This window comes from Gavia stellata, chromosome 8 (assembly GCF_030936135.1).
Source record: "Gavia stellata isolate bGavSte3 chromosome 8, bGavSte3.hap2, whole genome shotgun sequence".
Classification (NCBI taxonomy): Eukaryota; Metazoa; Chordata; class Aves; order Gaviiformes; family Gaviidae; genus Gavia; species Gavia stellata.
Genome location: NC_082601.1, coordinates 34,797,028 through 34,809,173, shown reverse-complemented (window position 1 = coordinate 34,809,173; position 12,146 = coordinate 34,797,028). Strand labels below are relative to the sequence as shown.

Here is a 12,146-nt window from a genome sequence, read left to right as displayed (position 1 = left end):
TCTTAAACCTGTATATCGTGACAAAAATATGCATAATCTAGTGCACTGATTCAATAATTTTCAACAACGTCTGCTAATTCTGGCAAATAGTTTACAATACTTATTTCCACTGTCAGAACAGGTGTTTTATGGCCAGAATATCTGTACATTGACAAAAATGGAAGAAGCCCATTTATCAAGAAGAAAGAGAGTTTTTAGCAAAAGAAAGAGTCATGCAATGCCAGTGTTTTCTTAAAGTAAACCAAGAAAACCATACTAGAAGATGAGGACACCTCACCTTAGCAAATGGAGGAGAAAAGAGACTTACACAGTTCCTGCGAATTGTGATTCTCACAGAATAGGAACCGTACCTGCATAATCTGTTCTTGCGTAATGCCCATCTTCCGATTTTGTAGTTGTTGTAGCATTATCTGTGTGAAAAGAAATTTGTTGAATTGCCTGGGGAGTCTGTACTTGACACAGATTACGCCCCAGCTGCCAGTGCCCAGGCCAACGTAGCTTCACTTGCGTACATGGCATTGCTGCTGGCTGCAAGGCTCCCCTGGGTCTGCCAGGTGAAAACAGCAGGATCCGGCTTTTTGGAATGAAACATGAAATATCTTCCATTAAGAAAACACATTTTTTTCTAACAATATGTGATAACAGATTGCAGCTGGGATAAATATATCAGTATGAAGCAGAAGTTGTCATTTCTGCTCTATTTGAAGTAATGGGGGAGTTTTAATATGTACCCTGAAATGAACTACCACATAGGGTGGTTAACTTTAGAGAGAGAGAAATAAACTAGAATGTCTTTAATACACCTGTATAGTACGGCATCGTAAGTAGATGTACCGAGGATTTATAGGTCAGAAGCTAAGGGGAAAAAAACCTATTAGGAGTCTGAACCTCAGCAGACATTTTATTTAAGGGAGCTATTTAAAGGCAAATTTTCTTCATTTTTATTTTAGAACAAAAGAGAGTTTTTAAAGTCAATTCAAGGGTTACAGGTGATGTAGTAGCCCATGAGCTGGGCAAAGAGAAGCATGGCATTCATGGAGAAACACAGAGAGTCTTGAGGTGCTATTGGCAAAATTTCCTTCTAGGCATCTTTGGCATCTCGTGGGCCCAGCGCAGGTCACATGAGAAACAAGCACCAGCACTGTGTTTGGGAGCACCTCTTTGGCCTCCTGAGATTGTTTCATGCTGCTCCAGTTAAGGGAGCTACACAGGATCCATCCTGGGTGGCAAAAGGTATCTGAGGGGCTCTCCTGCCGTCCTGCTCTGACTCCTACCCGGAGGGCAGAGCTCTTGGCAAGCTGCTCTGGGCAAAATCCAGGTGCCTGATTTTGATGCCAGTGCAGGGCTGGACAGTCCCCATCCGCTCCAGCCAGGATGTGGAACGGGTTACGCACACATGCTGCGGTCAGGGTGTGGAAAGGGTTACACACCGCTCCCGGAGCCTTGCTTGGCATCTGTACCAGGGAGGGCTCTGCCCCTTCCTGCAGCCTGCGCTCCGCAATATAATTTGAAGAGTCTAATGGAAGCGTAAGAAGTGCCAAATAAGAAGCCAGCCCCAGTTCTTTTTTTTTTCCCCGAACAAAAATTGAAAACATTCTTTGAAATGAGTTTTGTTATGAGAGTTACCTTGACATCGACCCAAAGACATGACTTCAATTTTCTCCTGTTTCTGGCATGATGCCTCTTTGATTTGACATGCATTATCATAAGATTTCCCATCGGAAGCACAAAGAGGATTGAAGTTGGTTTGAGAACAGTCAATGTTGCACACACACCTGAAATGATAAGGAAAGAGAAAAAAGAAAAGGCTAATATGAGAAATTTTTTTCATGACATCATAAATACATCTCAGAAATAAAAGTGTGTGTATTTTCCTCACTGCACAATGCAAATCAACAGAATGAAAGTGGAAAGTTCTGTTGAGAGGTCATTTGTATTGCTGGATGGAAATGAAATGTGGGGAGAGGGAAGAGACACAGAAAAGAAAAGCAAGCAAAAGGAAAGATAAAAAAGAGTGTTATACATGGAAAGCTATGCCACAGCATTACCACTTGTAATTTCTTGTAAATCAAAGAACATCCAAGCAGATATGCTTTAGATAGTCAGGCTGCTATGCCCTCTTGCAATTAAAGAAGCCACAAAATTCACCTCTGTTGAGGTGCTGCCCATTGTATCTAACACTGCATAAGCGTGGTTTTATATTGATTTATGATTTAATTCTGATAATAATTACAGCACCTGTAGGCACTCTGATCATAATAAAATATGTGATGCTGAAGCCTCATCTCGCCCTACTGGGATAAAACCACCTGCCAAGACTGAGACTGTCACTAGCGATGTGACTGCACTCTGCTCTGTGCCTAGGGGTGGTGGGATCTCCCCCGGCTCCTGGACACAGTGCGCCTACTCAGTATTAAAACCAGGGGAACGCTGGTTTTAGCAGAGACTTTGTGCACAAGCACTTTCTGAAGCATTTGAATAACTCAGCAAACGAAAAGCCTTACCCAGGTGTCACCCAGGAAGGTCAGTGCACACTCCCGACCTGGTGAGGTACTCTATGAGGGGAGAAGGGTCCCACGGCTGAGAGCAGAGCGTGGGCAAGCGCAGGCAGGGCAGTGGCAGCCCTGTCCTTGGCGAGCTTAGGGGCATCTCCAGAGCCACAACGACCAGCTCCTGGGCTGCCCTGAGACGTGAACCAAAGCACAGTGTGGGATTCACTTAAAAAGTCTGGTCCGGATCTGAACTAACACACTAACGTGGACACGACCTGACCCCAGCAAGCCTCGCCATTGCTCAGAAGATGAGGAAGCCTAATTACTTTCACCAACAGCAGGCTGCAGCCTTCTTCCTTTAGGTTTCTCCTATTTCATTATCATTAGTGATGTCAGACACCCTTGGGCATCGGCAAGGGAAAGGCATGCTAATCTTCCATCTCCCCAACCGCACCATCCAACAGACAACTCAGCCTCAGCAATGCTTACATTAACACTGATGCGATCCTGCTCGGGGAAGATGCCAGAGGTCTAACCTGGCAGCTGCTTCAGCTCTTCTGAGTGCATAATTGTGTACATGCTGCTATCTAAACTCTTCCTGGCTCCTTCTGACATTTAAGGCAAAGTAACGCGACCGATGCTCTATCTCCAGACCACTGGTTGCGCTGAACCTCACAGCGCCAACTCCACAGCTCTCCCTTTGGAAAGTTAAGTAACAGAAATGTCAGCCTCTAGCCTTGCTGCTTCCTTTAAGAAAGTATTTAAAAGTCAGTTCACCTCCCATTCACAGCAGACATCGGGACACCTTCAACCACTGGAAATGTAGAGGCATATATGCAAGAGAAAAACTTTGGTGGAAAGAGGAAGCATAGGAAATTAGACAGCAGGGATCAGATTTCTCCATCACCCCCTTTGGCCTCTGGGCTCCGCAAATGTGCCCAGGGTGATGAAAATCAGTGGAACCAGTACTTGTCGTCTTTTAGACTTTCTTTAGATTGGGTAGATCTATTTTCCCCAAATGTTCACAAAATACAGAAAACTTCAGCTCAAAAAGATGGCAAAGGTGAAAAGCTCTGGTTATAAATTAAATTACATGATTTCACAACTAGTGGAAGAAAAGAGTCTTGCTCCCTGTGTAACAATTTCCCCACACTGATGAACATACAGAAGAAAGAAATATATACTTAAGAAAAAAATCCAGTCAATTTCCTAAGAACCTCCTTATCAGCGGAATAAGAATGTTCTGCTCCACCGAAATATTAACCGTCGTCATTTCTTCCTGCAGCCGTTTCCAGCTTCCCACCTTAGTCAAACTCCCTTCATTAGGGAACATTTACTGCTCAAGTAATAGTAATTCTTTCCACGTAGCTCCACCATTTGCATTTCAGATGGGACACAATCAGCCATATGCTCCTTCTTTGTAATAAAACAGCTCAGAAACAGCTTCACTTCTCTACATTTTGCTACAGAAAATGAGTGTAGGTTAATATATATTATGTCTCAAGTCAAGAGAAAACTAAGTCAATGAGAAAATTAAGACAAAAGGGTGCTCTTTAGGGGAAATCTAAACAACTTTGGATGAAATTTCAAAAATGCTTAGGGGATGTAGGAACCTATGCTCAGTTAGGCACTTAAGAGACATATTTTTAAAGGTGTTTAGATGTTTAAAGATGCATGCAAACACTTTGTGTGGGATTTCTGAAATCTCAGAGACCTATCTCCCGCTGATTTCAAAGACCATTTCAGAGCCCATCAGGCATTTATTTGCATCTTTTGATACCTTCCAAAACACAAAGTTCCAAAATGACTTTTCTGACCTCCTTCAGTAAAAGTGAGAAGAGAACCAAGATTTTTCTCAACTCCATTCTAAAATCTTAACTGCAAAACCAGCCTTTCTTTCCAAGAAAATCTCTGTAGCCGCACGCTGCATTAGAAGGATGCACCATACGAGCACCATAAACCATGTGCTGCTTGTGCTGATGTCAGATTGCTTGTGTGCGAGGAGAACAGAAAGGGACAACCTCGGCATGACACTATATGCTCAAGTCTTATAGGATCTCCTGTGTGAAGCCTGATTTTCAGGGTTGACTAGATGGGCGGTAAAAACCCACTACAATAAACTTGTCACCCCAGTCTCCTTGCTGCAAGGATCTGTGCATCATCCCCCCCTTGCACAGTTTTCAGCAGACAGCTTCTAGCTTGCATCTGCAGTTTCTTACCGCTTTTGCACTTATATACTCAAATCCTACTTTAAGGTTGCACAATTAAGTCAACATCAAATATATGCCAGGAAAAGCTAAAGGTAGGATTGCATCAGGAAGATTAAGGTACTTGGGTTGCTGCCTCTGTTTAACTTATAGTGGTCTCTCATCAGGGAAAATGACAGTATATTCAAACATGTTTTTTCAAGTGAGAGGAACAAGCAGTCTGCCATTTCAAGCATGCTCCAAAGTCCAGAAGAGTAAATTACAGAGAAAAAGGTGGGGATTTTACTCCAAACGTGCATGCCCAGGCACACGTGGCCACAGAGCATACATCATCCTTAAGCAGGATCCACTGGCGATATAATAAATACAAAATAAACGGCACTTAATGTACTTGATTAAATGAAATCCTATAGCCATAGATAAAAGTGCTTTCACTTCCTGAAGCATTATAAAATGCAGAAGTGGGACTGTCTCTGATTAAACAAGCAGAACCAAACTGTGACATCCCTGTTTGGACCCAAGGGCGTACATTAGGTGAGAGTCCTAATGGTGTTCAAGACTTCAGATCCTGTGGGACACAGGAATGCCCTACCCCAAAGAGAGACTCGCCCCAAACTTGTCATGCCCAGAAATCCTGTCCTGCTCCTAGCTAGCACCCAGCGCCGGCGCTTCCCCTCTCACACCCAACCTGCAACCTGACCATGTCCAGGCTCTGCCTCGTTACCATCTTGTTCTTTCACAAGTGACAAAATCAGAGTGGCCTCATCTCTTTTGGCTGTTGGCCATACTGGTCCTGGGGTCCCCCCAGGTCCCCCTGCATCTGCGGGGCTGGAAACACATATCCTACTGTTACAAGGCTGACCGGCAGGCCGGCTGCCTGCCTGCAGCTTCCCAGTGCCTGGGCACTTCAGTACGTCTCTAATTTTAAGTAATTTGATCATTTGACCATTTTATCATCCTGGCTATGACTTCTGATTATAGTTATATCAATAAATCTATTTGGTTTCTAAGTGCAGTGCTGAAGAAAGCTTGGCAATATAAAGGCTGACTGAGCTTTCTGCGGGCTCAAGAAGCTGTGAGAATGTCAATGAGGTCTCCTAGGGGGTCACAGGATGAAACCGTACCCAAGAGTATACACAAAATACATGTGCAAGGCTTAACTATGACTTCTACAGTCAGAAAAGCAGCTTTAAAAGCATCTGTGAGGAAGATGTCAGTCGATACCCTGCAGCTCCCCTGAGAAAGGAAGAAATAGTGAATGCTGTCCCACAGGCCCATCACATCTTTTAAGTAATGGGCTTATATATTAATTGATTAAAATTTGGGCTGTCACTATAAACAATCATTAAACAAGGCTCACTTTCTTACATCTATTCTTCCAGGTCATTATGATAGTCTCTGATGAATTCCACTTTTTTTATATGCTTTATTTAATTCCATTTAATTTCATATGATGAAAATCTTGGAGAAGCTGAACACCCAGCGATCCACTTAAGTTATTTTGGTGATCACGAAAGTAAAAAAATCAAAACAAACTGAAAAGACAACAGGCAAACCTGGGCACCTCCTTGGGGGATTTAGGGCTATGGCCCCCAGGCGCATCCTGCAGCACAGCTTGGTGACATTGCTGGACCCTCTGATGAGAACATTGCGTCAAGGCAGAACTGGAAGGTCCCTGCAGACAGAGGGGATATTAGCTAACACGCTGGAGAAGCCCACGAGGCTGCCTGTGGGAGGGCTGGCAGAGCTGAACTAAGCCTGTGGCAGTAAGATGCTGATGGACACCTACATGTGCCTCACTATTGACTTGTAGGGTGCAAGTCCCTGCACTTCTGTCTCTGAGCTTCTGTCAAAGCAGCAACTGCAATAAATGTACTAAACAGCACAAGGGAATCCATGTGCATTTTTAGAGCAGTTGTCACTATCTCACCTGCGTAACATGCTTCTCCTCTCCCCAGGGAAACAAGAGCGCAGAAGTAGACCAGTAGTTACTCCCTGTACAGATCTTCACCATGAAAAAAAGCTGCCCAGACCTCAGAGAGGTCTGTGTCCCAGCAGTGATGGCAATGTGCTGCACCAGGCTGCTTGGCCAAGCTGGAGCAGCCAACTTGGCTTTCCGTTGAATCAGTCTCTGTAAAAATTAATGGGGTCAATAAACCAGGCACGGATGAGTACACTGGTGAGTGCACAGGCTCCTAACTCCCCAGTCTTCTGCAAATAACATATGGGATTATTTTCTGGGCACAGAGAGTACCTTTGCCTGCAGAGAGCACGCCGCTGAAGAGAGGATTCACAACTATGAAGGAGTGTCCCCGGAGGGAGGAACAGCGTTTGAAGGAGGTGTCTCAATAAAATGAGAGGATGTTCTTCGCCCATGAGGTGTAGGGGAATGCTATAATTATATTTCCTTAGTTCACAAATAAAGTACAATCATTAGTTACACAGCGATGATAAAAAGAACCCCACTCCATGCTTTATCTCTACTCCAAAAACAACTATTCGGTCTTTGTTTTCAGCAATGTATTACTGAAAAATAATTTAAAAAAAAATTACTATGCAATATCTATGTGTAGCACGAGGAAGGTTTGATATGTAGTTCTGATGGGAAGGAAGGAGGATAAATGAGACAATGCTTCTAAAAGAGCGGTTTTACTGGGAACAGATGCAGGCACATTTTTGTCAAGAGTGAGATGGCAATGGCAGTTCTTCCCTATTCAACATCTTTTAATTAGCCCTCTGCAGTTTGGAAACCTGAGAGCATTGTTGGTACTACCTCTGTTTATTAAAGATTCATATTCAGACTTTGCTGGCCATGGGTCATTTGCTTTCTGGAATCAGAGCAACAGAAAATTGTGTCTGAGATATCTGCAAAAAAGTACTTAATGAAATGACTAACGTCTTCAGCCAAGTGTCTAGTTGATTACAGGGTCCAAACAGCAGAACAGCAATAAATCTGCCACAAAGAGAATTGTCAGTCAAGAAAAAAGGCATAAAACCAAACAGACAGGGAAGCGAGAGCTAAAAATGTGAAAATGCAAATCTAGTGTTATTTTTACTAGTCAGAGCTCTGATATTTGAGTGCATATGCTAATTTGGTCAAGTGTGAGATCCCACCATGTCTCAGTGAGCACTCTTTTACAGGGAAAGTGATGTTCCATTCTGCAATCATTTTAAACACGTCATATATTTTCTCCAGGCAAAAATAAAAAAGCAAGGAAAAAACCAACAACATTTTGCAGCATAAAAAAGCCCAAAGCCTTCCCTTTGTCATAAAAGAGTGTATAAATAAAACCATGGTTGTTGTACATTTATGGTATTTCCACCAGAGACATTTCTTATCTTCCTCTGTTCTGACTTAGAAAACAACAATCAGAAACTCAAAATCTCTGGTTGGATGTCAGTACGGTCCTCTCCAAGTCCCCTGCCCCTCCAAGTCAGACATTAAATGCCCGTTTAAAGCTGACCTGGCAGTATACGCCTGCACAAAGAGCCTCGCAATCAGTCCCAAATGCCTTCTCTATCATTTGGATTCCTGCAAGGTTTTTCTTTCTGGTACACGGGGTATCTTTGTTGACATTACCAGCAGGCAGGTTGAAATGAAGCCAGGCTTAACATTACGCCACAACATTCAAACACGCATTGTACCATGGTTCAGCCATGTGTCAGTAGGCTGGTGGGAGTGCTCATTTACCCCGGCAGCTTTGGGTTTGTTTAATATGTCTCAACACAACGCCACGCAGAGATGCTTGAACTAGCTCTAAGCAGGGACTGGGAAGCTTAACCAGGCTGGGCAGACCTGTGCTCACTCGCATCCACTGCCTCCAGGAGCTCAGCTAGTCCCTTCAGACCGTCTGTGTGCTGCTGCATCACACCATGTTAAAACACACTGCCTGTGATACCCCTTTACTGGGGAGCAGTGACAGGTCACCTCTGCTACCCACCTCGGCACCACATCGGTCATCCTCAAAGCTGCCCGCACAGACAGGCAGCTAAATTGGATTGCTGCAGGGGGCTCTCACACACCTCTGTTTCAACATCAGTCTCAAAAGGACCACGTAAATACCAGCTTCTTTCTCTGACCCTCAGCCCATTTACAAGTACACCATTAAGCTTTACGTAATCTCATACAGCCCTATAGCAGCAATGGCTATTATACCCATTTTACAGAGAGGTATGTTTTAGTGTAAAGTCCTGGCACCCTCAACAGAGTGTGACCGGGGACTTTTGGTAGCTTGGCCAAGCTCAGATACGCTACAGCGGTCTCTGCAGCGTGTGGAGCACAGCCCAAGAGGATGGCACCAAAAGATGCCTCCAGCCAGGAGACAAAACTGCCTGGCATCATTGCCTGGCTTTGCATACAGCTGAACATCAGGTATACAGATGTACATATATATAAAATATATTCATAATGCACACAGGCACACAATTTTTTACACTTTCTATGAATCATACCCTACAACCTGCCTGTGCTTGCCAGGAGATTGAAATCTTATCACCACACTCTTTAGAACATCATTAACAGGCTTAAAGAATAGAGACTCTGCGTCTCTCCTTCAAAACAAACTTTGCTGTATTTTTGAGGCTGATGAAAAACTTTAGCTGCAGTGCAGAACAATAAACAATACATATTTTATAATGGCAGCACAAAAATAGCATGCGATATTTCTTTCCTGGGTCTGCTAGTGCTTCTCTTCTGCTTTAAGATCACAAGAGAAGAAAAAGCACGGCTTATTTTGAGTGCCTTCCATTCAGTGTTCTTTATTTAGTTATTTATCTAATTTATTTTTCCTTTTTGTCCTTTGTAGCCCAGCTTCTGCACTAAGGGCTTTAGCATGACTACTTTTCACAGTGGCTTCCCTGGGATATTTTACCTATTTCAACTGTGCAAATGTTTATCTTCACCAGGAGTAAAAGGAGAAAAGCTTGGTTCCCTCAGGGTGATGCAATGTTTCTGCATGGCATTTCAATAGCATCCTGTTATTCAAACAATTAGAAATCACAGAGACCATGCACGGAATTATCAGCATACTGCACAGAGATTTTTATTATTATGTCGTGCATAATGAAAATGATTTGAAGGACCCCAAAGCATCATAACAGAAGGAAGCGCTGAATAGTCAGGTGATTTTTTTTTTTTTTTTTTGACTGCAAGAGACCGAAATACTGTTTACCGGACATATGTCAAGCTAAAATGCACTAAAGTGGTGAATATATTTATTGCTGCCCTTCCTTACATACCAAATGCAACATAACCTGGGAGTCTAGCTGGAGTGCAGAGCCAGGAGCTAGGGCAATCGCCGTACAGCTGCCACGCTGCTGCTGCTGCTTAATAGCAGGGAGTGACTCGCAGTGCTTAAAAATACATACGGATTTTTCAGAGTACATTTGTTATGACAGCTCAAGGAGGTATTTTCAAAACGGTTTTGTGGACCACTCCCGGAGGCACCTTGCCTTACAGCTGTGAGGACTGCCGCACGGGCACTGGCTCCTTCCCGGAGCTGGAACAGCTCGGTGAGGAGCTGGTCCCATGCTCCACCAGTTTTCAAGGCTTCAGCCTGGAGACTGCAGCTCGTGAAAACTGCTTAATCTCCTGTGTGAGACACTGCAACTTGATTCCTAATTCTCTTTTTGTTTTTTTCCCGTAAATTTCTTTACTAAGTTTTCGACACAAAACATCACAAACTTCACCTTTGCTTCCCTCTTACAATTCAAAGCACCAATTATAATATGACCTTCATCTGGCTTCCTGATGCCTCTAGTGCCCTCAACAGTACATTAAATTGTATGCTAACACCTTTAGGGCGAAATAAATGTCTCATTTTACCTTTTTTTAAATATCATTCCTATTTAAAAGGAACTAAGTAATGTAAAGCAGTCTTTGCTAGACTGGATGCTTTAAACTCAAACACAGAAACTACAGAGTTACAAGGTTGACAACTGGGTTCGAAGAGCGATGGAAAAATCTTCACGCTAGCTGTGTGACCAGAGAGGAAAATTCTAATTCTTTTCACGTGCCAATTCAAGTGTCTGCAGGTGTCTAACGTGTGAAGTTTATTTAAAGCCCATAGAATAAAATAAATGCCTTTTTATGGTTTGCCTACACTTGGTGTCCTTCACGTCTCTATAGTGTGTGTTAAAACAAAGCTTTGCTGACTGTTTCTCTCCCTCTGTAAACATTTGAGACTGTCCTTCATGAACGTTTTATCACTGTGTGCCTCAGACTGCTGATATTGTTTGCTCCTATCTTGAAGCCAGCAGAATAATGAGAATTGTTCGTACGAATCCCAATGTTTCATCCTGGCCTGCAACAGCCAGTGGGAATACTGCAACGTCTGGTGGGAAGCAGCGGACAACCATCTAGCTGCAGGTCCCGGCTCGGTCTGCTCTCGAGGAACTGCGGTACCAGTTGGGATGGGACGAATGGCAAATTTCTGGTAACAGCTTTGTTAGCTACACCAGAAGTTACTTCTGAAAGCAGACTCAGATTTACCAGCAAGACTAAAGGGATGAAAGCCCTCCTGCCAGCAGAGACCAGTGCATTGCAAGTCCCGTCCCATGCAGCACGTTAGCCATTCACTGCCAGTGGGAAAGGCAAAGCTTAGAAGCAGCCTTCCTAAAACTAGTGAGAAGAAAACAATGGTAAAATAATTCCTCCTTGTAAAGACTCTCTCCACATGTGCGAAATCAGACTAACTCTCAGCATAAACTGCTCTGTGTCCTCAAACACGTGTGCCTCCCGCTTCCGAGGAGACCTGCCTGAGGCAGCACCATCTGAATTGGCTGCGTACTCCAGGCTACCCGGCTTGGTAGGCTGACTTCAATTACAAAACAAAACCCAGCCTAGCTATTTAATGAAATTTTAGGAGGATACTCCAGGCTTTCCTTCAGGCTTTGTTTGCACCTCCTGCACAGACAGAAATAAGGCAAGATAACCTCATGTCATCCCGCACAGTGATGAAATGAGATCTCGGCCCACAGCTATGAGACTGGGACCGATGCAACCCCAAGCAAATCGCTGCACATGCAAGAAGGTAAGAGCAGTAGTAACCCTGTTTTTCCTCAGAGGGTTCAGGTGAAAGCTGCTGCACAAAACTGGGTATTACTACTGGCTGGGGATGCTGCCTCTTCTCTTGCTGTTTCACGTGACCACAGCAGCTAGCTGCCTTTGGGAGCAAGCCCCGGGGAAAGTACCACTGCCAGGGAAAGGAAGATGAACAAACGAATGAAATGTGCCATCTCAAGGACATGTCCTTGCCAGCAAACTAATGAGAAGAGAGTAACCCTCTTTGGGTCTGGGACAGGGATCAGTGGAATCCACCTGCAGCTCCCGAAAGGGACATGCCACAAGCACTGCACCCTGGCCGGGACGGGCGTCTCTGGGTCACCCATGCTCCTCTGCGTGGGACAGCTTCGTTACAAAACGGGCAGGCTGAGAGACAGCAATTAA

The 12,146-nt window shown here is 44.0% G+C and overlaps 1 protein-coding gene across 1 annotated transcript in view; it reads right to left on the bottom strand.

Moving 5' to 3' along the window:
• The window catches only part of TMEFF2 (transmembrane protein with EGF like and two follistatin like domains 2), a 132,552-nt gene that overhangs the window by 31,814 nt on the left and 88,592 nt on the right, over positions 1-12,146 (bottom strand). Inside the window, exons 6-7 of the mRNA XM_059820420.1 lie at positions 1,627-1,775; positions 351-410 (exon numbers count right to left, since the gene is read on the bottom strand). Of these exons, the coding sequence (XP_059676403.1) occupies positions 351-410; positions 1,627-1,775 (209 nt within the window). The remainder of the gene's footprint in view (positions 1-350; positions 411-1,626; positions 1,776-12,146) is intronic.